The sequence below is a fragment of the Panthera tigris genome, chromosome F3 (genome assembly GCF_018350195.1).
Source record: "Panthera tigris isolate Pti1 chromosome F3, P.tigris_Pti1_mat1.1, whole genome shotgun sequence".
In the NCBI taxonomy this organism is placed as follows: Eukaryota; Metazoa; Chordata; class Mammalia; order Carnivora; family Felidae; genus Panthera; species Panthera tigris.
This window is the reverse complement of record NC_056678.1, coordinates 49,143,311-49,170,061: the sequence shown is the minus strand read 5'-3', so window position 1 is coordinate 49,170,061 and position 26,751 is coordinate 49,143,311. Positions and strand designations below refer to the sequence as shown.

At 33.7% G+C, this 26,751-nt stretch overlaps 1 protein-coding gene, 1 long non-coding RNA gene and 1 other non-coding gene across 4 annotated transcripts in view; 1 reads left to right on the top strand and 2 right to left on the bottom strand.

Moving 5' to 3' along the window:
• LOC122235780 overlaps positions 1 to 2,585 on the bottom strand; it is a 42,263-nt gene extending 39,678 nt beyond the window's left edge. Inside the window, exon 1 of the long non-coding RNA XR_006213818.1 lies at positions 2,447 to 2,585. This is a non-coding gene — a long non-coding RNA (uncharacterized LOC122235780). The remainder of the gene's footprint in view (positions 1 to 2,446) is intronic.
• Positions 2,586 to 2,862: 277 nt separating this feature from the next.
• The window catches only part of RGS18 (regulator of G protein signaling 18), a 41,238-nt gene continuing 17,349 nt past the window's right edge, over positions 2,863 to 26,751 (top strand). The window contains exons 1-4 of one of the 2 annotated variants that reach the window (XM_042975808.1): positions 2,863 to 2,926; positions 21,797 to 21,924; positions 22,389 to 22,490; positions 23,562 to 23,623. In XM_042975808.1, coding sequence (XP_042831742.1) covers positions 21,806 to 21,924; positions 22,389 to 22,490; positions 23,562 to 23,623 — 283 coding nt within the window. In that variant the 5' untranslated portion in view covers positions 2,863 to 2,926; positions 21,797 to 21,805. Of the gene's footprint in view, positions 2,927 to 21,542; positions 21,925 to 22,388; positions 22,491 to 23,561; positions 23,624 to 26,751 lie in introns of those variants that run through there. The other variant, XM_007072828.3, reaches the window with a different exon arrangement.
• On the bottom strand, positions 16,885 to 16,991 carry LOC122236084. Its single transcript, XR_006214283.1, has one exon. It is a non-coding gene; the product is annotated as a U6 spliceosomal RNA (small nuclear RNA).

Genomic DNA, 26,751 nt, shown 5'->3' with positions numbered 1-26,751 from the left:
AATAATGATTGTGTGGTAGTTCTCCTCTTTGAATCTAAGGGTGTAAGCACTAAGGAATAGAGTAGAAATAAGAAATTTTAATTTGTCCAAAAATGACAGAGAAAAGACAAGCAGTTATATTATTTTAAAAAATTACTTGAACAATTTAAGGTAGGAACACTTCAGTGTGCTTTTGTTTGTCATTGGGACAGCACAGTTCAGATCATAAATTACAGGCCTGGGAAATGCTATAGTTTAGTGAGGTTAATTTTTTTAATGTCACACAATGTTTTGACATTGCAATCTGTGCTTGTGTTTGTGTGTCAAAGGCCTTTACATTACTTTGTACTTACTTTATATAGAGAAACTGTGTTTCAACTTGTCTAGGTGGTTAATTGCCCTGATATTCCTAAAGGAAGAATCTTTATAAAGGAAGCTCCCTTTCCTTCTCATGAACGCTGTATCAGGGACTGTGCTAAGCTACCTAAGTCCATACATTTGGGAATCTCTGTATTCTATCTAAGCCACATGTACTGTCTCTAAGTTGGCAGATTCAGACAACAACTTCTTCCTCCACATCATGGGAAATTAGGAAATAGATGTCTTTCATGGTTAAAGGCTAGTATTTATATGGTTCTCAACAATTAATCAATGAAAATAAATATCAACTTAGAAGTTTAAAAAGCTATGAGATATATCCAAAAAGTGCAATATCTTCCAAAGTAATAATAGTGTGTACCTCTCCATAGGTACACATAACATACACATTAACACATATTCCAAGGCACATACATACACACACCACATATAAGTGAAATAACATTTTTAAGGAAATCAACAACAGCTATTTTAGATATTAAATATAATATAGTCAAATACACGAGTAGTCTTATAGGACTAAATATATTTTAGGAAACATGTTCAGCTTTATTTTAACTGATTTATGTATGAATTCCTCACATAAATTATATCTATCCTAAGAAATTAGTGTGGTTAATACGCACCTTAAAAATGCTGATGGGAAATACAGAGAAAGTAGTATCTTCCTCTGTCAAAGGACGTGCATTTAAGATTAGAAAGCAATAAATAGAATTTTTATAAAATAGAAAATAGTGTTATTAAAGGGATTGTCAACTGAAGTTCAAAATACTAAATTAAATAACTTGGTAACACTCTTTAAAAATCATTCCTCTGTTTTAAAAAATATTTTTAAAGCAATTACTCATTCATTAATTTTATAAAATTGTTGGTGTAAATCAGTATTAAATCCTGTAACTGATGCTATACTGTCCGGAGTAAGTAATTTATTTTTTTTTTTTCTTGCACTCGTTTCTATGCAGTGTCTCCACTGTCTGGGGACAAATAGAAATATGTACACCTAGAATATTATTATGAAACTATCTTATCTTAGACAAATACTGTATGGTATCAGCTATATGTGGAATCTAAAAAGTCCGACTCATAGAAACAGAGTAGAATAGAGGTTACCAAGGACGAGGTATTGGAAGAAATGGGGAAATGTTGGTCAAAGGGTTCAAACTTTCAGTTATATGATAAGTAAATTGTGGGGATCTAATATATAGCATGGAGATTATAGTTAATAATACTGTACTTGTACTTGAAAGTTGCTAGGAAAGAAGGTTTTAAATGTTCTTATTACAAAAATGAAATGGAAGTTTTGTGAGGTGATAAAGGTGTTACTTAATGCTATGGTCATAATCATTTTACAATATATAAGTGTATCAAATCAACTTGTACACCTTACACTTATATAATGCAATATGTTAATTATGTCCCAATAAGACTGGAAAAATAAAATAGCATATGATTATAATAAAAATTGAAAAGATAGATTGCTTGCATTCATCAGTTATTATGCATAACATGTGGCCCTAAAAGCACTCATTCATTAATGTAGGTGGTGCATCTTTGCATTTTATTCAGCATGTGACATCATGATAGAGTGATACAATTTCATAAAATGTAAAAATATGTAAATTTTACTCCATGCTATAAAAAATACTGTGATTTACTTAGTCTTTCAGAAATTCAAAATATGTTCAAATGTAAGTTTGGTTTGAACTAAATTATAATACAGAATCTAATTCTTTTTTCCTTTGCCAAATCTCAGATCTCCATGTGTGCACCAAGACCCATTTTTAAATCACGTTCAATAAAATAGCTAAATTTATGTTATTTTTCAGTTAAGGATGATGTTTGCAATCTAAGACAATTATCCAAGATGCAAATTGAAAATTTTACATGCTATTATATTAAAACCATTCTGAAGGACTTTCTTTATAATAATACAAAATAAATTGCAAGCATTAACATGGTCTGTGAGATGTTCAATGATATCTCCTCTCCCTACTTCTCCATCCTTATCTCAAGTCTCCAGTTAGCACCTGCTTCATTCTTCATATCAGGGGCTACAGAAACAAAAGTCTTAAGAAGTTTGACAACTTACCTAAATGTGTGTCCACAGTTGGTCCCTCTTCCTTAGGTCCACCTCTGAATTCACCTGCGGCTATAGAAAATAGTTCTTGGCATGTCAGTAGCATTTCACTCTAAACACTGCATCTCTCTCCTTTGCTGCATGAGGGCTAATTCTAACCCCACGGAAGCTTGCTGACTAGGGGCAGTTACAACTGAAATTCTTGAGAAGGACTGCTTCAAGGGTGAACCTTCACCCAATGGTGAGTGTGGACAGGTGGAGGTTGGTGAATAAATGCCCGTCTCTCCATCTTCTTGTGAAACAATTCAGAAGGATGTTCTACATGGTTTCTCAGAGGGTCCCCATTTTGAGCTCCAATTGCCTAAAATGGAAACCCACTTATTAACACACACCTATTTGTGTTTCTTTCTGTTTCTTTTTCAGCTCTTTTTCATTTGTGCTTCTTAGGATCATCTCTCAAGCAAGTACCTATTCCCAAGTTCTTGTTCCCAGGTTTGCTTAATTTAACTTAAAAGGAGTGGGAAGCATTGTGTTCATCTGAAGAATCAATGACCAACACCAAAACATTTGATTTCTTTTAAGCAAACGAAGGTGGGGAGGAGGGTGTCTTCAGAGGTATAAGTCCTTATGATTAAGCTTTCTGATACTGAATTGCTAGAAGTTCCCTGCATATATTGTTTTACTTCATGTGTCTATGTCTTTTGTGCTATTTTCTGAATGAAATGCCCTTCCTCAGCTTTTCACTCAGGTAATTTCTTACCTTTAAGAAGCAGTTCAGGTATTCTGAGAAACCCAGAGCCAAATTTCCTCCATAGAAACAGGCATGGATTTCATACTCTACACATTATATTGAGATGATCAGGCTAAGTTCTTTGAAAATAGAGGCCACAACTTATTCACCTTTGAGACTCCAGGATAGCACAGTGCCTGGTATGAACTCGGTACCTATAATACTAAATGAGTTAATACCTCCCCACCCCCTAAAAAAAAAGCACATAGATGTCAGGCAATGCTTTAAGTGCTTTCCTATATTAACTCATTTAATCCTCATGACAACCTCTTGAAGTCTGTACCATTATTATCACCATATAAAAATGAAAAAGCTGAGGCAAAGTGAGGCCAAGTGACCTGTAGGTCACACAGCTTGCAATTTATGAGCCCAGGACAGACTAAGGCTGGAAGCTATGTTGTTCACAGCTCCCTGTCATTGCTTCTCATGAATTAAATATCAAACTATAACACCTAACCAATATAAAACACCATTTCCCAAGGCGCCTGAGTGGCTCAGTCGGTTAAGCATCTGACTTAGGCTCAGGTCATGATCTCATGGTCCGTGAGTTCGAGCCCCACATTGGGCTCTGTGCTGACAGCTCAGGGCCAGGAGCCTGTTTTGGATTCTATGTCTCCCTCTCTCTGTGGCCCTCCCCCATTCATGCTCTGTCTCTCCCTGTCTCAAAAGATAAATAAACATTAAAAAATTTTTTTTAATTAAAAAAAACACAATTTCCTATCATTTTTAGAGACCTCTATATCTAATCTGAGATAGTCCTTATTCTGTGTCTCTACCTAGTTTTCAAAAGAAGAAGCAAAAATCCTCTCTCAAAACACAATACTATTTACAAAAGCACTAGTAAAAAAACATTTGAAATGCAACATTCCTAAACATCATATGATTTGTAAGTAATCACTGTAGATTTCCTTGTGTACCAGAAATTTATTTAAAAAATTTTAACATTCTATGAAAAATAAGATGCTCTGGGTGTTACTGGTTTTTAGAGGTCACTATTCTTTTGAGAAAAGATTCAATGATTATTTCTGAAAAGCGAATGACAAATGATCAATTCTCAATGCATTGTTTTGCTATGTAAATAAAACCAAAATGTTAGGCTCCTGCTACAGATGCTGTTAATGGCAATAGACTTGGTAAATTTCAGAGAACAAGCCTCAAGTGATACTGCAAGTCCTGTTTCACACTGTGTGCATCCTGTTTCCTGTCGACAGTGGCTGTAATGGGCACATAAACTAAAATTTACACACTATTTAGTCTGCAAATGTTCTGTGTCCTTAGCCTTTAGCAATGGAAATATGCCAGTATCTTTTTCTTACATAATACCCTATCTTTATCAGATTTGAGGCAATTTTATCTATCATGGAATTATAAACTGTTAATGTCATTTGTACATTAGGAGGCTCCTAATAAACTTAAATCCAGATAAAGAGTTAAACTTAAATTATACCACAGTTATCTGATCAGAAAAGCCTACAGTACATATCTAAAATATATTGCATTAAAAACAACTTTAAATGCATAACCTACATAAACTTGAGAAATTATTTACAAATTTAGGAGTCCTTGGCCAAATCTCCACTGAAGGATGAAACTTATAAAAGCATTATCTAAATGAATAGGGCAAAGTGAAGAGATTTATTTTGTTAGCCAAATCATATAATTTAACATTGACCTTTACTTTTTTCCTTTCCTAAATTTTCTATAATCTCATTTAAGCCATTATTTTAGGCATATGATTTATTCACCACATTCTTCCTTTCTAAGTAAATCTTAATAAGCAAACAAGATTTTTTAAATGTGATGATTATTTAAAATTTCAAACTCTTTTATTTTTTCTAATAAACATTCTAGTAATAATTTACCAGAAACTACAGAGCAGAATAAAAAGGAAAATTAAATGAAAGGCTATGACCATACGTAGAGTAGGATATTGACTTATTGACAGCTGAGTTTATATATCTCACCAAATACATTATTTTTATTTTTCTAAGAGTTATTTTCCAATTATGTTTGTCATAAAGCATGGTAATCTCTCCAGCATAGAGAACTACTCAATGAAAGAATGTACTTTAGGTTTTAGGTAGAAATTTTAGAATTGTTATGAATGCCTTTCTTCATTTGTATGGAATTGGGGTTTATCAAAAGTGGGCGTACTATTTCTTGAAGGCTTAAATCAGGGATGAAATTTGAAGACAGATTTGGCTTAACAATTTTAAAAATTTTATCTGAGAAGTTATGAGGTAATTATCAAGTAGCATTAATGAGTATATCTTAATTCTGTAAAATAAATGAATTTTAAATTATTTCTTTAATGTTATACTAGACAACTAGTAGATGGGAATAAAAAATCAATTTATTTGCATATTTATGTTTCAGAATTATCAACACATTTTCCTCGTAAATTTCCAGATTCTTGCTTATTTTGAAGTGTCAAAAATGAGGCAATAGTATTTTGCAATGCTGTGAACAAAAACTGTGTTGTTGATGGAGATTAGGAAGATAGACTTGAAAGGCTTTTGACTTGTAGGAAGTGGTTTGCAATTTGCATTTACCATGTATTTCTGCAGTTCAGAGTTAACTACAAAGGACCTGTGAACTTGAATATCTATGTGTACAAAACTGCATAAAATGAATACATAGATAACATCACACACTTCTTGTTCCATTGCCTAAAACATATGCATGATAAGGAATGTAGATACTTACTTAAAGCCATTAATTAAATCACAGTATTTTTTGTTATGATATATTTCTCGATCAACATATGCTGTAAGTATCACAACTAACTTGGTATAAAATTGCATTGATATTATAAAAAAAATCTTCATATTCAAAACACTTCGGAAACTTTCCACCAAAGGGAAGACTTGCCACCAAGGAGAAAATTATCTATACGTTCAATTTCAGAGTATTTACTGTTCATATTGACTGATGTAGAGAATAACTTCAGTATGTCATTGTAGTAAAAGAACCACTTTCTACTAGGAGTGAGGAGGTCAAGGACATGAATGGATTGTAGAAACAAAAAATTCCTCTTCATTCCACATTTACATTTTTACTAGAGATCTGAACTGTAATATTTAGGCATCAGTCAAAGAGACCATAGAAGAAAAAACAATTTAAACAATGAAATGTATGCAGACTCAAAATCATTCTTACTTCAAAAGTATACACTGTCATTAAACCAAACTCTCAACTATAAGGATAATTGAAATTTACCCTAATCCTGTTTTATGGGCTTTTCTTGTTGTGAATGTATGTGTGGTAGAGAGACTAATGGTCTTCCAAAAATGTCCGGGCCCTATTCCCTAGAGCTTTTTGATATGTTTCATGGCCAAGGGGAATTAAAATAATAGACAGAATTAAGATTGCTAGTCAGTTGATCTTAAAATAAAGAGATTAGCATGCATTATCCTTATGGTACCAGTGTAATCACAAGGGTACTTAAATGCGGAAGAGGGAGGCAGAAAAGTCAGTGTTAAAGTGATGCCAAGGGAAAAAAAAAAAAAAAAAAAGACTTGGGGATCCTGGGTGGCTTAGTCAGTTAAGCACCTGACTCCTGCTTTCAGCTCAGGTCATGATCTCACCATTCGTGAAATGGAGCCCCGTGTCAGGCTCTGTGTTGACAGTGTGGGGCCTGCTCCAGATTCTCTTTCTCCCTGTCTCTGTTCCTCTCTCTCTCAAAATAAATAAACATTAAAAAAAAGAAAAAAGGGTCAACTGGACATTGCAGTTTTTGGAGCAGGACCATGAGCACCTCTGGAAGCTGGAAAAGGCAAGAAGATGGATTTACTCCAGAGCCTCCAGAAAGGAATATGGCCCTGCCGACACTTTGATTTTAACCCAGTCAGACACATTTTGGACTTCCAACCTCCAAAACTGTAAGAGAAAAAAATGTGTGTTGTTTTAAGCCACCTGGTTTGTAGTAATTTCATACAGCAGCAATAGGAAACTGATAGAGTATGCTAAGGTCTATGCATTTGATAAATATATAAATTTTCATGAACATAGAAAGAATTCAAGTGAAATAACAATGAATTAGTTTAGCCCTCTCCCAACATAATTGCTTAAAGATAATGACATTTTTTATATAATGAGAAAAGATACCCTGCTTGTCCTTAGAAAAGAACATTTGAGCCAGTAGGATGAGGCAGAAATCTGGATAGGTGTAACAAGTTTATGGGGGTGAACAAAGCACTGGGCCAAAAATGTTCAATCAGGGCCATTCCAGGACCACCTGGTCTTTGACTTGATCATCACAGCACTGATTCTGCACAGAGACAGGCAGAACAACTTAATGAAACTACATGATTCATAGGCAAGTGTGAATACTCCACAGGAGATAATGGGACTTTCTGTGGGAGAAGAAATCCCTGGGTAGGGGGAGGTAAAGTTAGAAAGGAAATTATGAATTTATTCTGGAAAAGGCAGAAGCAGCTCTAAGTATAATTTTATTATTGAAAAGACTTACATACTCAAGGGTAGGAAGGGCTAGGCATTTGATTTACATTTGAACATGTCTCAATGGATTAATTAAGGAGGAAAAAATGCAAATAATAAATGAGGAATGTAATTTATGTGTTCAAAACCAGAGCACTTCTTCCCTGGGTCTTCTGTCAAGAACACTTCCTTTACAGTGCCAAGGCAACCAGGTACTTGAAAGCTCGTGTTTGCTTCATGGACAGAGAATAAGAGCAAAAGAAATAGATGTCCTGAAAGAATATTTTATCTGGTCATGAAAAAACACAATGAACTAGCCTTGCTCAAAAACCTTGCTCAAAAACTTTCCAGTGAGTCAAACACTAATGTCACTTGAAATACTACAATATTTCTCTCAGTGTCTTGGACTTAGACTGACCTGGAAAGAAAATGTCAGATTTTAGTATTTAAATTGTTAGAATAAGCAGTTAGTTAGGTCTAACAAGATGCCTGGAGGCCAGCAAGGAGGAAGTCATGGCTACTTATGAGAAAGTTAGAGGACTGTCCTGGTAGCATTCCAAAAGAAAGCCACAAGAAAAGAGATCAAACCAGACAAGCCCAAAGTATCTGGCAAAGTAGGCTGGAATCCCCTGAATAAACAAGGAAGAAAAGGCACATAACCCACATTCTTGGAAGAGACCACCCTGCTTCAAAGAAATCCCCACCTGAAGTAATGAATATTCCACCCATCTGTTAACAACTGTCTATAAAAATAGAAACCTAAACCAAGCATCCAGCTCTCCCTTGAGCTTGTCTGATCTATGCTTTCACTTTAGTAAGTTTTCCTGCTTGTACTGCTTATCCGCTGTGTTGTCTGTCCTTTTAATTCTTGTGACAAGACCAAGAGACTTTGGCAAATCTTTTGGATGGGCTGGGTTGAGGCCTCAGGGTCTAGGTCTCCCAAGTCCACCTAGCAACAGAATCACCTTTATGAACTTATATGAACCATATTTAAACACAAAGTTATGAAAAATGGCTTAAAACAAAAATATAATTTGTTATATTTTATATTTAGTTTTACTTTTGTCCTAAGGGTAAAACCTGGTCAGCTGGAATTTGAGAGTCTCCTGTCTTCATTAGGAATTCAATTATATAAGCAATATTTTAAGTTGGATTTCTAAAGATTGTCTGTCTCTCTCTTTTTTAACTCTTTCTCATTCTTTCTCCCTGGATACATAGGTACTTTGATTATTATCGGTATCCTTTTCAATTTTGACATCAGCTCCATATCCTAGATATTTTATTTTGTCCATCTATATTCTAATATGAAAAAATAAAGCAAACAAACAGCAAAACTTTTTTGACTAATGCTTAGGGAATATGCATATGAAAGTTACCAGGTTCCAAAAGCAGAGTAAAACTAAGACCAAAGAAAGTTTTCATTAAAACTGTTTCTCAGAGGTCATTTCTTTCACACACTTCCTAAGAATGACAACATACTGATCACAGAAGGAAACTTAGAATCATAGGTAATCAGTGATAAATGTCAGCACGTCCAATCAAGACCACAAAGGAAATGTAGAAACATCACCCAAACGGTGGCCATTTTTACCCTTAAAAGAGTGGTGTGAGTAAATATGTGCATGTGGAGCTGGGAGGGAATTTCATTATAAAAACACTCCAGGACTCTGTGTGAAATGTTCATGAAATTAAAAATAACAGAATTATGTGTAAATTTCCAACAGAGATGCCTACAACTACAATATATACTTAGTCATTACTGGCCTCCTCTGACTGAGACACTCATTTATACTAAATGTGAAAAAATCACCACAATCAAGCTAAAACACTTATCCACCCCTCCATATAGTTACCATTGTGTGTGTGTTTGGGTCCGTAAGATTTAAGATCTATCCTCTTAACATATGTAAAGCAGACAATGCAGTATTATTAACTATCATCACTATGCGGTTCCTTAGATCTCCAGAACTCATTCATCTTGTATAACTGAAAATGTGTACCTTTGGGAGGTACAATATAATTAACTAAATTATTGACTTCACTCAGATTTCCCCAACAATTCCCTAAATACCCCTAAATGCTTGTTTAATTTTCCCTCGTCCAATGACTAAGACTGAGCATAGTTTCATGTATTTAAATCCCACTTACATTTATTTTTCTGTGAACTCTTTTTATAGTCTTTTCCATTTTTCCATTGAGTTTAATCTTTTTTATTTTTAGTAGCTCTTTAAATTTAGGGATATTAACCCTTTCTGTGTGTTCTATATTTTATTTGTCCCACAGTTTGTTTTTTGGCTTTTGTTTATGGTTTTTCAGTTTATGTTTGAATAAAATTCTGGTTTTATTTTAATATACTCAAATTTATTAAACATTTTAAAAACTAAAACACTTTCAGATTTTGAGTTATTTTTAGGAAGAATTCTATCCTCTCCCAGATTTTAATGAAATCTACCCATGTCTTCTTTTAACTTGTAAAGGGTTGTATAGTTTCATTTTTAATATTTAAGTCCTTGGGGCATTTGGAATTTATCATCTTATAAATAGCAAGGTAAGGATCTACATTTATCTTTTTATAATGGTTATACATTTGTCTCACCATAATTGTTTTTAAAACGCCAATCTTTTCCCACTGATGTAAAAGGTACTATTATTAAATATTGATTTTCTCTAATATTTAAGTCTACCTCTAAACTTCAGATTTTTTTCTATCAGTCTATCAAAAAATATAACAAACACATTTTTTTAAACTGTGGAAACTTTATGATTTGTTAAGCATAGGCTTCTTCTCTTTGTTATATGACTTTCTTGACCATTAACATGTATTCTTTTTTTTTTCTGTGTCATTGTTTAAATAGCACTGGGTTGGGAGGCAGGGGCACTGTTTGGATATAACTGAGATTTTATTAACATCGTGTCCATTTTTTTTAATTAAAAGTAAAGTCTTTATTTGTATTTCAGGAGTGTTTTAAAGTTTTTCCCCAGATATATTTTACATATTTTTATTATTATTTTATGTTATATTTCAAAAGGGAACAAAAAGAATATAGAATGTTTTTCTTGAAAATCATCAGTAGGTGGGAATTTTAGAAATTTTATCACAATGGTAATGCATATATAAATACTATACCTCAAAATGGAATTGAATTATTTAAAAAATAAGGACAGGGTGCTTGGTTGACTCAGTCAGTTGTGCATCCAACTCTTGATTTCAGCTCAGTTCATGATCCCAGGGTCATAGGATCAAGCCCCACATCAGGCTCTATGCTTAACATAGAATCTACATAGATTCTCTCTCTCCCTCTTCCCCATTCCCCAGCTTATGCTCTCTCTACAATAATAAATAAGTAAATGAATAAATAAATAAATAAATAAATAAATAAATAAATACATGTAAGGACATAAAGGATAAATAAAGTGTGGCAACACATTGCTGGTTTTAAAACTGAGCATTAAAGTGTATGGGGAATTATGATATTCTAATTCCAAACTATAGCAAACATTGTATTTTTTTTTCTCAAAGTTTTTTTTTGTCAGCAAAATCCATCACATTAACTTAAAAAGTTATTTCAAGATTTATTGATATCAAAAAAAATTTTGCTTCCCATAGTAATAGTTAAGAAATGAAGTGTATTTAATTACTTAAAAATCCTGCAACAAGGAACTAATTTGAGTTACCAATGACAAAAGCTGGAACTATTGGATATCAAAATAAATCTGCGGTTACTAGATTGTAACTGAAAATGTAAATACACATGAGTCTGTATTGATGGAATGAATTATTGAATAAATAAATGTAAGAGAAGAGATAAATCTTCTTTACAAAAGAATTAGAAATAATTTGTGTGGATACTTCCTTCCTCTTCCAGAGGTAGAACTTAATTCTGCCCCCCTCCCACTTGAAGGCAGGCTGAACTTAGTGACTTTTTCCTAAGAATAAAGCATAAAAAGTTTGGGAAAAAAACTTTCAGTGGAAAATCCTGGCAAATTCTACCTAAGCCAAATGATCAAGGTTAGCATCACCAATGCAAGTCATGTTGATAGTATATACCCACTGATAGGTTGTGATAAAAAGGCATTCCACTTCTTTGGTATTTTTTTCCTAAACTCATCCAGTCTAGTCCTGGTAAAAACATCAGACAAACCCAAAGTAAGAGATACTTTACAAAATACCTCACCAGTATTCCTCAAAACTGCCAAAGTGGTGAAAAACAAGGAAAGACTGAGATATTGTCATGGATAGAGGTAACTAATCAGGGATGACTAGTAAATACAATGTGGAAAAAATAAAATAAGTGCAATGGGGAGTTCTTGATTGGAACTTGGAACAGAAAAATGGCATTAGTGGAAAAAAGTGAAATCCAAATCAAACCTAGTTTAGTTCATCATCTAGGCACCAATAGTGATTTCTTTGTTTTCACAAATATACTATGGTAATGTAGGACATTAACAATGGTGGAAACTGAGGAAAGAATAGGTGGGGAACTCCTATACCTTTGAATATCTTTGCAATATTTCTATAAATCTGATTCTTTCAAAATAAAATGTTTATTAAAAATAAAAATTTCTAATCAAATTGAAAAACTTAAAATATATTGAGTCCTAGTATAATTAGCAATAAAGGATCAGAAAACAAGCCTGTTACAGGTCTGCAGGTGGGGAAGACCACCATCAAACTATGATGTAATAGTAGAGCAAAAAAAGTGGGAGAACTGTCAGAGGACTAGAGGCTGGAAGAGAGGCAGAATAATGGTAGCTCTTTCTTTTAATGTTTCTTTATTTATTTTGAAAGAGAGAGAGAACGCACAAGTAGGGGAGGGGCAGAGAGAGAGGGAGAGAGAGAGAATCCCAAGCAGGCTCCATACCACCAGCACAGAGCCCAAAGCAGGACTCGAACTCATGAACAACGAGATGATGACCTTAGCTGAAGTCAGACACTTAACTGACTGAGCCACCCAGGCACCCTGGTAGCTCTTTTTCTAATCTAGCTTTTTTTTTTTTAAATCCAGTTGCAGGTTAAAGCCCCAGTGGAAGAAAAAAAGGAATCTTGTAGGAGGCTAGTAAAGTCACAAGCAAACTGGAGTGCTTAGACATGGGACATGAGTAGAGCAATTTCCAAGCCAAAAGCTTTTAGTCACTTTCAGATGAGCTGAGGGAAGGCCCAGGAGTTATAAAAATCTTATTCCATTTTCAACTCTGCCAGTAATATGCTGACAGTGAGCAAGTCATTAAATTTTTCTCATCTTGGTTCTCTCATCTATGGGTTGAAATCCATCCATAGTTTTGATTCTATTAATTTACAAAGACAAGTTTCTTAATCCTTTTGGAAATGTTAAATGAAGTTGTATATTTGACAATGACATAAAAATTAAAATAGGTTGCAATATAAAAAGGAAAAAAAGTTTTGGTCAATATATAAAGGTTTAAATTTTCATTTTGGCAAGTCCTTGGACATGGTCCAAGGTAATTTGTCATACGATTACAGCATAGGCAGGTTTGACCATAGTCATGCCTTTAATTCCTGAAGTATTCATCATGCTTGCTATAATAATACCTGAAAATATCATTCATAATCAGAAGAATATGTTGAACTGCACCATGAATGTGCAATCAGCAAGATTCAGATAGTGGGGAAAATTATAGCTCAGTTTTTCAACAGATAAATTTTAAGGAAAAGAAGGGGATTGATGAGGGACCTATTAAAAGAGACTTAAAAGTCATAGTAAGTTGAAAAAAGGGAGAGGATAAATATAATATCAAAGGATACGTATCTGGGTTACAAAATTAAAAATCAATGATCTTTTTGAAATTCAGAATAATAGTTACCCATGAGAAGATGGAGGGCTGGTAATTGTGGTGTGGCACATGGATGGGGCTTCTGTGTGGCTGGCAAAGTACTGTTTTTTTTTACCTGAATAATGATTACAAGGGTGTTAACATTTAAATAATTTTTATGGCATGCATTTGTTTTGTGTGGTTTTCAGCACTTTTTGTGTGTATTACAATGTGTGATAAAATGTTCAAAAAGGTAAAATTATGATTCTTTTCCAAATGTAAAATAAACATACATCTAAGGTTTTATTTAACTCACTAGTTAATGAGGGAATCAGTAAGACATTATAGAGTGTTCAAAAGAGAATTGAAAACATTCACACATATACTGGTCATCAAGAATACTAAAATGAATTTACAAATAGATGAAAAATTATCAACATCCATAGGGCAATAGTCAAATGCATCTCCTTAGGGCTAATCTGCATATCTGTGAACAGGAATCACAGGCATTGCTATCCGTGTTCATAATTTATAGAACTGTAATATGCTTCAAAGACAATGAAAAGGGAAGACAACTCTGAAGGGTGAACTGGGCAGGACACTCAGTAATCTTTTCCCTATTTTAAAGTCTTTTACTATTATTCCTGACAGTATAAATACTAAGTATTGCAAAACAGCACCATCCATTGTAAGAATGGCAATGATTTTATACAGCTGGGGTTAAAAGGACAGAATGGATGGGGTGAGAAATGAGGCTGGAAAGATGGGCAGGGCCCATATCATGAAGCTGAGTGATGCCTTTTATTTTGTTTGGCACTGGGGAAGAGGTAGAGACAACTCTGGATGGCCCTGCTTGTCCTCTCCTCTTCTTTTTTTCTGTAGGATAGGAATAATTTAGCATCGCAGTTATGAGTTAGCTCAGTAGAAGAGTGTGGTAGACTCTGGAGATTCTTTCTTTCAAATAAGGGCATTTCCTCAACCAGTGCACTCCCATTGATACACAGCTGCTATCTGTCCTCCTTTCCTTATAAATATTTTGATGATTGAGGTAAAGTCTCTGTCTTGAAGCTCTTCTATGAAGTTGTCAAGTGCAGCTATGCCCATGTCAGACATACTTTTAGGTGAAGCAGTGCAGGTGTGGGAGATCTTTTACACTTTGCTGTTTCTCTGCCTGTGAGCTTCCTCAGTAAAACATAATATATAACATTTGCACTGAGGATGTAGGAACTTTTTCCCCCTTTGCATTAGAGGTAGTCAATGAATTTGCTTTCTGTTTGGTTTTTTTATTGCTATTGCTGGTAGTAGAAATATCGTGATTTTTGAATTAGTATAATCCTGTAGAGTATTGGAAGAACTAGTGTGTTCCAGTATTCACCCTGAGCTGCTGTGTTGAAAAATTACCAAATTACTATGATTGAGAGTAGTTGGGGGTAATTATGGAAAGGGAGACTTGATTTATTTTCTGATATGTAAGTTCTTACAGAATTTCCTTACCCCAGGTGTTTATGCAGTTACTCTTAAAATGGCTAGTAAAATCATATGTCAATTTTGACCACGTGATTAGTAGTAGAACATGGGTGTTTTCTAGATAAAAATCAAATAGAGTTTCAGGTCGAACTAATGAAGCAATTAGTTCTTTATTTGAAAATACATATTTGGTTTATAGATTAATATTTTTCAGTCGGTCCACAGATACAATTCTAATTCCCCCTTATTTCAATCACCTTTTCCTTGAAGAAGTGAACTATGTAGTTTCCCCCAGTCTGGATCTCACTGATTGCACATTCAGGTGCGGTTCAACATGTTCCTCTGTCTTCTCTCATTCCTGCTAACTAGAAACTGGGTCCAGAGACTGGATCAAACTCTGATCTGATCTCTTTGGAAAACTGTAAGTGGGATATGGCAAGGCTATAGGAAACCTATAATGTTTGTCTCTTTTTGTGACCTTAGCAACCATTGAAGCTTAATGCCTATATTTAAATATTTGTTTAAAAAGTTGAAATACTTCTTCTTATCTACTGTTTGATTACTCATCGCAGAATTAATAGGAAAGGCAGGAAAATGGCTTAATTCTTATTTTAAAATTTTTATTTAATTTATTTTTTAAATTTACATTCAAGTTAGCGTATAGTGCAACAATGATTTCAGGAGTAGATTCCTTAGTGCCTCTTACCCATTTACCCCATGCCCCCTCCCACAACCCCTCCAGTAACCCTCTATTTGTTCTCCATATTTAAGTCTCTTATGTTTTTGTCCCCTTCCCTGTTTTTATGTTATTTTTGCTTCCCTTCCCTTATGTTCATCTGTTTTGTCTCTTAAAGTCCTCATATGAATGAAGTCATATGATGTTTGTCTTTCTCTGACTGACTAATTTCACTTAGCATAATACCCTCTAGCTACATCCACATAGTTGCAAATGGCAAGATTTCATTCTTTTTGATCGCTGAGTAATACTCCATTTTATTTATACACCACATCTTCTTTATCCATTTATCCATCGGTGGACATTTGGGCTCTTTCCATACTTTGGCTATTGTTGATAGTGCTGCTATAAACATTGGGGTGCATGTGCCTCTTCAAAACAGCATACCCGTGTCCCTTAGAGAAATACCTAGTAGTGTAATTGCTGGGTCATAGAGTAGTTCTATTTTTAATTCTTTGAAGAACCTACATACTGTTTTCCAGAGTGGCTGCACCAGTTTGCATTCCCACCAGCAGTGCAAAAGAGATCTTTCTCCACATCCTTGCCAGCATCTGTTGTTGCCTGAGTTGTTAATGTTAGCCATTCTGACAGGTGTGAGGTGATATCTCATTGTGGTTTTGATTTGTATTTCTCTGATGATGAATGATGTTGAGCATTTTTCATGTGTGGGTTGGTCATCTGAATGTCTTCTTTGTAGAAGTGTCTATTCATGTCTTTTGCCCATTTCTTCACTGGATTATCTGGTTTTTTTGGGTGTTGAGTTTGATAAGTTCTTCATAGATCTTGGATACTAACCCTTTAACTGACATGTCGTTTGCACATATCTTCTCCCGTTCGAGCAGTTGCCTTTTAGTTTTTCTGATTGTTTCCTTCACCATGCAGAAGGTTTTAATTTTGATGAGGTCCCAATGGTTCATTTTTGTTTTTGTTTCCCTTGCCTCTGGAGACATGTTGAGTAAGAAGTTGCTGCGGCCAAAGTCAAAGAGATTTTTACTTGTTTTCTCCTCAAGGATTTTGATGGTTTCCTGTCTTACATTTAGGTATTTCATCCATTTTGAGCTTTTTTTTGTGTCTGGTGTAAGAAAGTGGTCCAGGTTCATTGTTCTGCATGTCACTCTCCAGTTTTCCCAGCACCACTTGCTGAAGAGACTGTCTTCATTCCATTGGATATTCTTTCCTGCTTTGTCAAAGATTAGTTGGCCATACATTTGTGGGTCCATTTCTGGGTTCTCTATTCTGTTCCATAAAAATCTGGAACGCTTCACAAATTTGCGTGTTATCCTCGCGCGGGGGCCATGCTAATCTTTCCTGTATCGTTCCAATTTTAGTATATATGCTGCCGAAGCGAGCACGAAAACTTCTTAATTCTTTATTATTCCTTTTATTAACAAGTTTTCATGATAATAAGTTAATTTCTATAATCTTCTGAAGGTAGACAATTATTTTTAGATAATATTATGTACCCCACAGATATAAATAAGTTTAATGTGTTCAATCCATTCTAATTATTAAAATTCTTCAAATTCAAAGGATTTCATTTTGTTTAGTGGAAGACTTGCAGTGTCAGCCCTTGAATATCTTTTATATCTATTCTATTTGTCTTTGATAGTTACTTGCTAACTGACATGACAAGATTGACCAGTTCAGCATGTTCATTTCCTGTCTCAGACATCAGCAATATCTCCACTAAACCTAAGCTGCTTTTAGTAAGGGGTGACATTTCAAAACCACAATCTGGGTCTTAATGCTAATGCATTAGTAATTATATATAGGTCTTTATAGTGGAAAGAGGTAGGAAATATTTACAGGTAGGAAAAATATATATCCTGTGTCCAATATAAAAGACTAGAAACTGTGACCAATCAAGTATCAACTTGCAAAGTTGATACTGATTCTTGCCATCAAATTTCAAGACTAAGGAGATTTTAATTAAACTGTTTCCTATTGCATCTATGTGTCCCTTATTTCACCCTAAGAATTCAGTTTCTCATTGGCACAGGGAATGATAAATTAGAACATCCACTAATTACTCATTTCTTAAATTATTCTCAGAATAATATAAATACTACCTCCACTCTGATTACTGAAATTTAATAAAAATAGAAAAGGTTCCTTGAAACCTGGTCCTTTCTAAAAGCACAAGAAAACTAATTTCACAACAAAAATGTATCAAAAGAAAATAAACAAGAGAAATATATCAAATTTAAATTCCATACAAAGTTATAGTAAGGAGAATAAGGAACATAACTGTATAAATTGTGTAAGTTCACAAAAGATAAGTATGAAACCCAGCCTAATTTTAATGGGCCTTAATTTTTCCTAATGCAATGGAAAAGAAGGTGAGGATTCCAACTATCAACTTACTACACTGAAGTTATAAACCAATCATATTAGACTGGAAAATAAATTAGAGTATAGCAATTTTAAAAGGGTTTGTTGAAACTACTAATATTTATACAGAATCTATTTATTGATAAATTTAAGAAAACTAATTGAAAAAAATCTATGAGTTAATTCTATGAGCAATAATAGAATTCACTAAGGTAATTGGACATATATATGTCAGGTAAAAGATGGCCAGGATCGTGACTAATTGGCCATGATCATGATGGCCATGGCCATGATTAATTAATAAATACATTACCTTTTGCCAAAAAAACTACAAAACTGAAAAAATAAATGTAATATAACTGTTTCTAGACACTGAGGAATCTGAGATCCTTAACATATGAGAGACAATGAAATGAACCATACAACATCAATCACTTTCTTAAAAGACTTTAGTGTGGGGAAGAAATATCAGTCTCATTTAGAAACTGAGAAGTTTACAGGGGTATTCCTTAAACAGAAAAAAAAAATACAATTTTAAGCTGAGGAAATATCAAGAGTAAGGGGGGCAGAAATTTGCAAGACAAAGTATTAGAAAGAGTACAAGAAATTTGTGCAAGGTTACCTTTGAGTCTGGCTTATTACCAAGCAGCTCACATGCAGGATAAAACTCCATGAGTATTGGCAAAGAATACTTACCATAAGATATAAGTTAATAATATTCAGAGCTCATGCAGAGCTGAGGGACATTCAATTTCTTAACATCCAAAATAGGAAAGCTTTAATGAACACCCTGGGAATTCATTATAAATTTAGGTGTCATCATACCTCAGTAATTAAGGCTTATATGCACCCATAATATCAAGCTTTTAAATAAAAGTCTTTAAAGACAAAGCTGATACTTAAATAACTGCTGATCAATGTTAACTCCATCATCATTAATGAAGACCAACAAAATTCTGATATTTAACATCATAAAATTCAAATACCCAGCATCCAATAAATAATTATTGGACATCTGATGGATTGAGAAACTGTGCTGTCATCAGGGAGAAAACAAATATAAAAGCAGACCCAGATCACAGAGATGAATTTTCAGAAATAAACTTCAATATAGGTATTTAAAATATGTTCAAGAACATTAAAAAACATAATGAAGGTAAAATATTCAAATTATAAAAAATCAGATCTCTGGAGGTGAATTAACATTATTGGATAAGCTTAACAACAAATAAGGCATTGTGGCAAAAAAGATTGGCGAAGATTGTTGTGAAGACATAGCGATGAAAAATATCCATGAAACAGAGAGAAAAGAGGCAAAAAACTGAATATTTCCTAAGTGCCTAATGGGACAATATCAAGAGGTCAGACATACCTGTAATTTGAGTCTCTGAAGTTGTGAGAAATGGAAACAAAAAATGGAGAGCTAGTACCTAAAAGTTTCCAATTTTGACAAAAATTATAAACCCACAAATCCAAAAGGCTCAACGAATCCCAAGTAAAATGAACACCTTTCATATCTTAATCAAGTCTTTAAAAACCAGAGATAAAGAAGAAATCTGAAAAGTGGTCACAGTCTTACATTAGGATGTAAGAACTCTTAAACGAATTAGCAGTGACTTCTTAACAGGAATAATGGAGGCCAGAAAACAAAAATACAACATCTTTAAAGTTGCTGAAGGAAGAAAAAACAACTGTCAACCTAGATTCTATCTTGTGAAAATATCCCTCAAACTGAGAAGGAAAAAAAAAATTTAAGAGACATTTTCAGAATATCAAGAGCTGAGAAAATTCGTTTTCAGCAGACCTTCACGACAACAAATGTTAAAGGTGTTCAGGCTAAGGGACTTGTGCACTTCTGCACAAAGAGGTGAAGAGAACTGGAAATCATTAACTTGTAGGTAAATATAAAAGACTGTTCTCATTTAAAATATATATTTAAGAGATTATTGTGCCCAAGAATGCTGGCCACCATGCAGCATCCACCCTTTTCTTTCTCTCCTGCTTCCGACTGTTTGCATACAAAAAGAGTAAATCCACACATCTCATAGTTCTCTTTCAGATCTTTACACAGGCCTTTAATGTAGTTTCCTTGTGTCCATATTTTCACAATATCTCTCTCCTTAGTTCTATGAGCTTGCACACAATTTCAACACATCTAATGAAAACACCAGTAAGTTTCTGTCTCTCCTCTGGATATAGTACTTCAAATATAGTCTCATTATAGTCAACAGTCAAGATGAATTTAAAAATGTGTTCAGGGGCACCAGGGTAGCTCAGTTGGTCAAATGCCTGATTCTTGGTTTCGGCTCAGGTCATGATCTCACTGTTCGTGTGTTCAAGCCCCACGTCAGGCTCTGTGCTGACAGCGCAGAACCTGCTTGGGATTCTTTCTCTCTCCCTCTCTCTTTGCCCCTCCCCTGCTCTCTCTCTCTCTCAAAATAAATCAATAAACTTTTTAAAAAATTACAAAAAATATGTGCAAAATAAAAGTTATCGAATCAGGAGGGTGTGTGTATAAATATATACTAAATATTCTTTAATTTCAGTTCTGTAAATGTTTTGAGCTCCTAGGTGGCATCCCTGTCAACTATTTTCTTGAAATCAATAATTTGAAAAGACTAAAAATAAAACAGGTTTATTATACATTTGTTAACTTCCTTTTTAATAGACAAAATTTTAGAGGAATTAAAGCATCCACTACTGGAGATCAAAGACTTTTCGAAAGACTAAATCACATGCTCCTGGTGATCAAAGGCTCCGATAATTCCAGATCTTTTCTTCCACTGACCTCTGGGGCTTTGCAAGAATAAATCACTTAATATCTATCATTCTTGGTTTCCTTTTCTACAAAATGTAAACTATGGACTACATCAGTATTTCTTAGATATGTAGGTGTCTTAAAACAGTGGAATAAGTGGATGTTTAACCAACTTGGAGTTGTCATTTTTTTTTAATAAGGACGTAAAATAAACAAACACAAAACCTGCCATCTCTAGTTAAAATGTTTCATCAAAAAGAATTTTTTAACAATCAAAAAGGTAGAAGGGCAACTTCAAAATAAGTAAATTCTTCATATTAATATATATGTAGTTTAAGAAAAAATTTACATATTATCTTTTTATCCCCATTTTTACCATGGACTGCTTAAAAATTTCTTAAATGTCTAAAATCATTCCATGAAACTATGCTTAAAAATTATTGAATTAAATACTTTCTACTGTCTCTTTCAACTATAAAACTCCATGATCTATATTCTTATTTTGATACAATATGTTAATCAAAGGTAATTTACATTACATAGCATTATGTCAAGTAAATGAAATTTACTTAACTCCTTGTAATCAAAATATGCAAAAAAAAAAAAAATTAAGAACAAGGGAAAATATCTCCTAATGTTTGATGTAGTACTTCACCACAACATATTTGAATACACACTATACACATTTAAAGATGTTTTAAAAAGTTCCTGTGGGAAATGACAGTGTCATTTGGGTCGATTAAAGCATCATTCTGGTTGCACAAACTAGAAAGAGAAGTTCCACTGTGGTAATACTAGTCTTTATCTTAGGGACCAAGAGTCATTTTGCAAATTTGTAGTATCATTTCCCTAAACAACTCAGAACCAAATTGTACTTCAGTTCCTCAGTTCTACTTTTTTGTAGAGGCAGACACACAGCTCTGGACTCTTTTTTTGTTATTGTTTTTTTTGGGGGTTTTCTTTGGCACTGCTGACAGAGTTGAGATAACTTTTTATTGTACCATGTATAACTATGAAATACCATTAACAAGTGAAAGATGTAATAAGCTAGGCATCTCTTCCTTTTAGAGAAAGAAGATGGAAACATCTTTGGTTTTCTTTTCTCAATTAAATATGTGTGAACCAAAGGAAAAAGCTTTTTTCAAGTTAATACATGGTTTAGGAAAAGAAGAAACCAGCAAAGAAGCCAAAATCAGGTAAAATCAGTTTTATACTTCTAAAAACATGATTGATGTTGAATATTTGTTAGCAGTTGTTTTTAAAATATCTGGTTGAAAGTATATTGACTGTACTGTTAAAACTGGAGGAAAAAGGTCTCTTTGTTAGGCGTAAACAACTGTCAAATCTAAAGTGTTTTTATTTTTTTTAATGCAACAATTTTAACCACACAAAAGAAGTAAAAACAATCTTAATTAAAATATAGCCTCAAATACTTCCTAGTCACTGTGGGAAAAAACAAATATATTTCACATATGCTCTCCTAATTCCTCCACAAATTGAATGAAATTCATTAGGAAAACCATTTTGAGTGTGTGGAGAGTGGGTGGTGGATGAGAAGGGATGTTCAGGTGATTACCAATTCCAAATTTGTTCGACAGTCAGAAGGAAAGATTTTAATTGTCATCCAAATAGTCCTGAAGCTAATGCGTTTTCATTTCAGAGCTAAGGAAAAAAGAAATAGGCTAAGTCTTCTTGTGCAGAAACTTGAGTTTCATGAAGAACCCCCCTCCAGCAGATCTGGGAACTTGGCCAAAGAAACAAGGTGAATAACTTTTAATTATTTCAGGGAAGATTTTGCTGATTCTAACATTAAAGGTTTAAGAAAGAGGAAATTAGGGATTTGCATTTTATTGGAAATTACACCGTAATATAAGGAAGGTTAGAGATCTCATTTCAGAAAAACTAGGAATATTCCATAAAACTAAACTATTTTAATAACTCAAATTAAATAACCTTATAAAAATTTAAAGGTGCTCTTTTAAAATTATATACCTGTCAATTTTAAATGATATATTTTACTCCTTATAAACTGATGAAATACTCATTAATTTAAGAGTTTTCACAATGTAATATTGTCATAGAGGAGAGCTATTCATCTCTTCCTTTAGTAGTTTGAAAAAAAAATTCCTCTAGGTATAAAAGAAAGAAAGCACAAAAAGGGATGTTTTGTCACTTTAGGCCATTTCTTCAATTCAAACAGAAAATGAAATAGCCTTATCTACTAGTATAATACAGATTCTTCCAAGAATGAAATATGACCAATAAAAGATCCAAAACAAATATATTATACTCTGTAAATTATAACTCTAAAGTACTTGTTGTATTGCAGCTTTTTAAATATATTTCTTATCCCTTTAGAACTTCATTAGCCAAACTTCCTGTATCTGTTTTTTTTTTTTTAAATTGCTGCATATTGTGGTAAGAGCTTCAAGGAAATTGCAGTTAAAAAGTTTGACTAAAAGATACCGTCAGTTTATGTTCTTCTAATTGTTGAATTAAACTGGATATGCAGAAATGAATAAATTGTTTTCTTAAAAAAATAAAAAAGATAAGTGACCTGATTTCCTTTCCTTTGTTCTTAAGCTAACACATGATTAATTTTAAATAAAATGATTCGCACACTCATGAGAAAATAATGAATGTTATTTTATTATGTTAAACTTGACCAATGATTTTGAAATTTCCAATGTAAAAACAACTTTCATTGAATAATAATAGAAGAAGAAACCCCATGAAATATGACTGTAAAGAGCAGTGTAATAGCATATGTTAGAGCAGATCCATAAACAGACTTTCTGCATACTCCATTGTAAACATTTTGTTTCTTGAACAGAGTCTCCCCTGAAGAAGCAGTGATATGGGGTGAATCATTTGACAAACTGCTTTCCCATAAAGGTTAGTGGTATTTTCCCCAAATGCTTTACATCTTAATGGAAAACTGCACAAAATATGCATGTAACTATACAAAACAGGCTGCAATAAAAATGTAGTCTGATTGGTAATTGACGGCAATCTGAGTTTCTGATCAAGAGAAATAACTAAAAGAATAGTCAACAAATGGAAAGTATTTCTTCAATATTCTAATTTTACTGAGAAATACTTATTGTGGTTGAAATATTACCTCTTTGTGTCATGATTAACAGTTTCAAATGTTTCATTTATTGATTTTTTTAATGAGATCCTTGGGTTTTTTTATTTTTAATATTTATTTATTATTTATTTTGTGTGTGAGAGAGAGAGAGCAGGTGAGGGACAGAAAGAGAGAGGAAGAGAGAATCCCAAGCAGGCTCTGCACTGACAGTGCATAGCCTGATGCAGGGCTGGAACTCACAAACTATGAGATCGCGACCTGAGTTGAGATCAAGGGTCAGACGCTTAACTGACTGAGCCACGCAGGGACCCTAAGATCCTTTTTTTTCTTTATTAAAAAAAATTTTTAATGTTTATTTATTTTGAGAGAGAGAGACAGAACATGAGTGGGGGAGGGGCAGAGAGAGACAGAGACACAGAATCCGAAGCAGGCTCAGGTCTCCAAGCTGTCAGCACAGAGTCCCACGCTTCAAGATCATGACCTGAACCAACATCAGCTGCTTAACCAACTGAGCCACCCAGGTTTCCCAATCCTTGTTTTTTTTAAATACTTGATTATCCTATGTTACTTTTATTTTTAAGTGATCTAAAATGTAAAGAAATTCTTTTATTGGAAATTCAGGAAACCCTCATGAAAATACTTATTTTTCCAAATTTTGTAAATATTTCACTCCTCGTATCAATAATCTCTTATGATGAGTTTTGTAGGTGACATGGAAGGTGAGGACAAATATTGAGTCCTTGTTTGACTATTCAACACTATGATAAAGCATGAGTCAGAAGATAGGCTGCCTAGATTGTTACTCTGTAGTGTCAACTTACATAAAGCAGGGGTGTGAGCATTTTTTGTCTTTACTGAGTCCCTGATTCCTTTCATGAAGCAAAATTGATAAGTTTAACTGAGTAAACGATGGGCCTATGAACCACAGGGTTGATCATTTTCGGCAACCAAGCAGAGTTGTTTCAGAAACACTTTACCATTACACACTTCCTCAAGTGCACCGCTTTTACTTGTATCTCACAATTTCCCTGGTTCCTCAGCTCATTCTTTGTCTAAAACACAAACCCTCCTTGCTCTTGCCCAGACCATTCCAAGATGAGGCTAGCTAAACTACTGTACTGTCACTCTACTGTTTATAGTATTCCTAGTGGAGTTCACATTCTAAGGTTTCTGTTGGAAGAAGAGGTTTCTGTTGCTAGGACAGCTAAGAGTGCACTACTTGTAATTCAGCCTCAAGTACTGTGCTCTGTTTGACGAAACACCAACTTTTCTTGTCTGTCTTCATTTTCTGTATTTTTCTCCTTCCTAGTTGTCCATCTCTGTAAGGTCCTGGTGTTCTGATAATGCTTCCCTGAATTTATTGACACAAGAATTCTATTTCTGTACACCATCCCTGAATACTTTCCCTCTTCCAATGAAAATACATTCTACCTCTGAATTGTAATATGGACTGAGAGAAAGAAAAATATAGGTAGAAAAACCAAGGCTTGCATTTAAGCAAGAATGTAATCAATGAAAATGACATAAGAAAGAAGTTGATGCTAAAAAAAAAAGTAACTTCTTACTCCTTTCTCCTTATTTCACCTTAATACTGTATCGGTCCATATTTTGGAGAAGAGTAATTTAAACATCTTTCCTCAACTGCTCACTTTTCTTCATCCCCGATATCCAATCATTTTTTAACTATTATTCCAATTCTTGCTCAATATATGTCAAATCTGTCTTGTTCTCACTAACTCCACTGTCTTGGTTCAGGAATTTGTCAGTGCTTAAGACTAATTACAACAATCTGTATAAAACTTTCCTCCATCATTAATTATGCTCCCCAAATTTGTTTCTTTTCTTATTTCTTAGTATTTCCAACATTTGAACACATCCCCCTTTATTCTCTTCACCAGTCACAGCAAGAGAAAAAAGGAATGGAATTCTTTCTTTCTCTTTCTTTCTTTCTTCCTTTCTTTCTTTTTCTTTCTTTCTGGAATTTGATAGTTTATTACAAGGAAGCAGATGTCTTTTCATCTGTGGAGGCTCAGCCCAGTCCATCACCTGATAAATATTAAGTTCTTAAATAATATAACCAATTTTGTTGCGAAGAAAAAGTTAGCCCACGTTTCCTTTGACATTTGAGTTCTGGTTCTCTTCAGCTACATAATGATTGCATAATCTTAGGTAAGCTTCCTTATGTCTCTGACTTTCAGCTTCTTCAACTGTAAATGGAGATAACAGTGTCTTTAACTCCAGTAGGAATGGGTTTCTCTCAGGATTAAATGAGATGATGAATACGAAACCAGTAACTGACACTCCATAAATGTGAATTATTACTGGTATTATGAAAAAAATAGAATTATAAACAATGAATTTAATAATCTTTTTCTATTTTCCAGTTCATTCCCAACAGGGTTAAATTTCAATTAAAAGAAATATATAAGCTGTATTTATTTATTGAACTTAATAAATTGGTACATAATAATTTCATCATATTCTCACGACTCAGAGAGAAGAAAGATTTAGCAAGGCTAATTAGTCCTACAGAAAATTCTCCCCTGGCATTCTGTAATCATTTTGCTTTGCAAGTAGTCAAACCTGAATGGAAAAAATTGAATCTGCTGCTGTCTCTCTTCTCTCTGCTGGTGGAAATATTAAAGAGCTGTAAAATAGCAATTTGAATCAAGAGAGTTCAACATGATAACAAAAGTCAGCACCGACCCACCTGGACATTATTATCATTGTTCATGATCAAAGTGCTAATTAAATTATATGGCATTCACAAAAAAATTATGTTACTAGTATTCGTTTAATCAATCCCTCAAAATCCAATTATTTTTAATTGCAAAGCTTATCATAATATTAAATAATAAAGCTTAAAATAATCAGCTAAAAAGGTCTTTTTGGTTACAATGGTTAAATTCAGCTCAATTCTACTGACTTGACT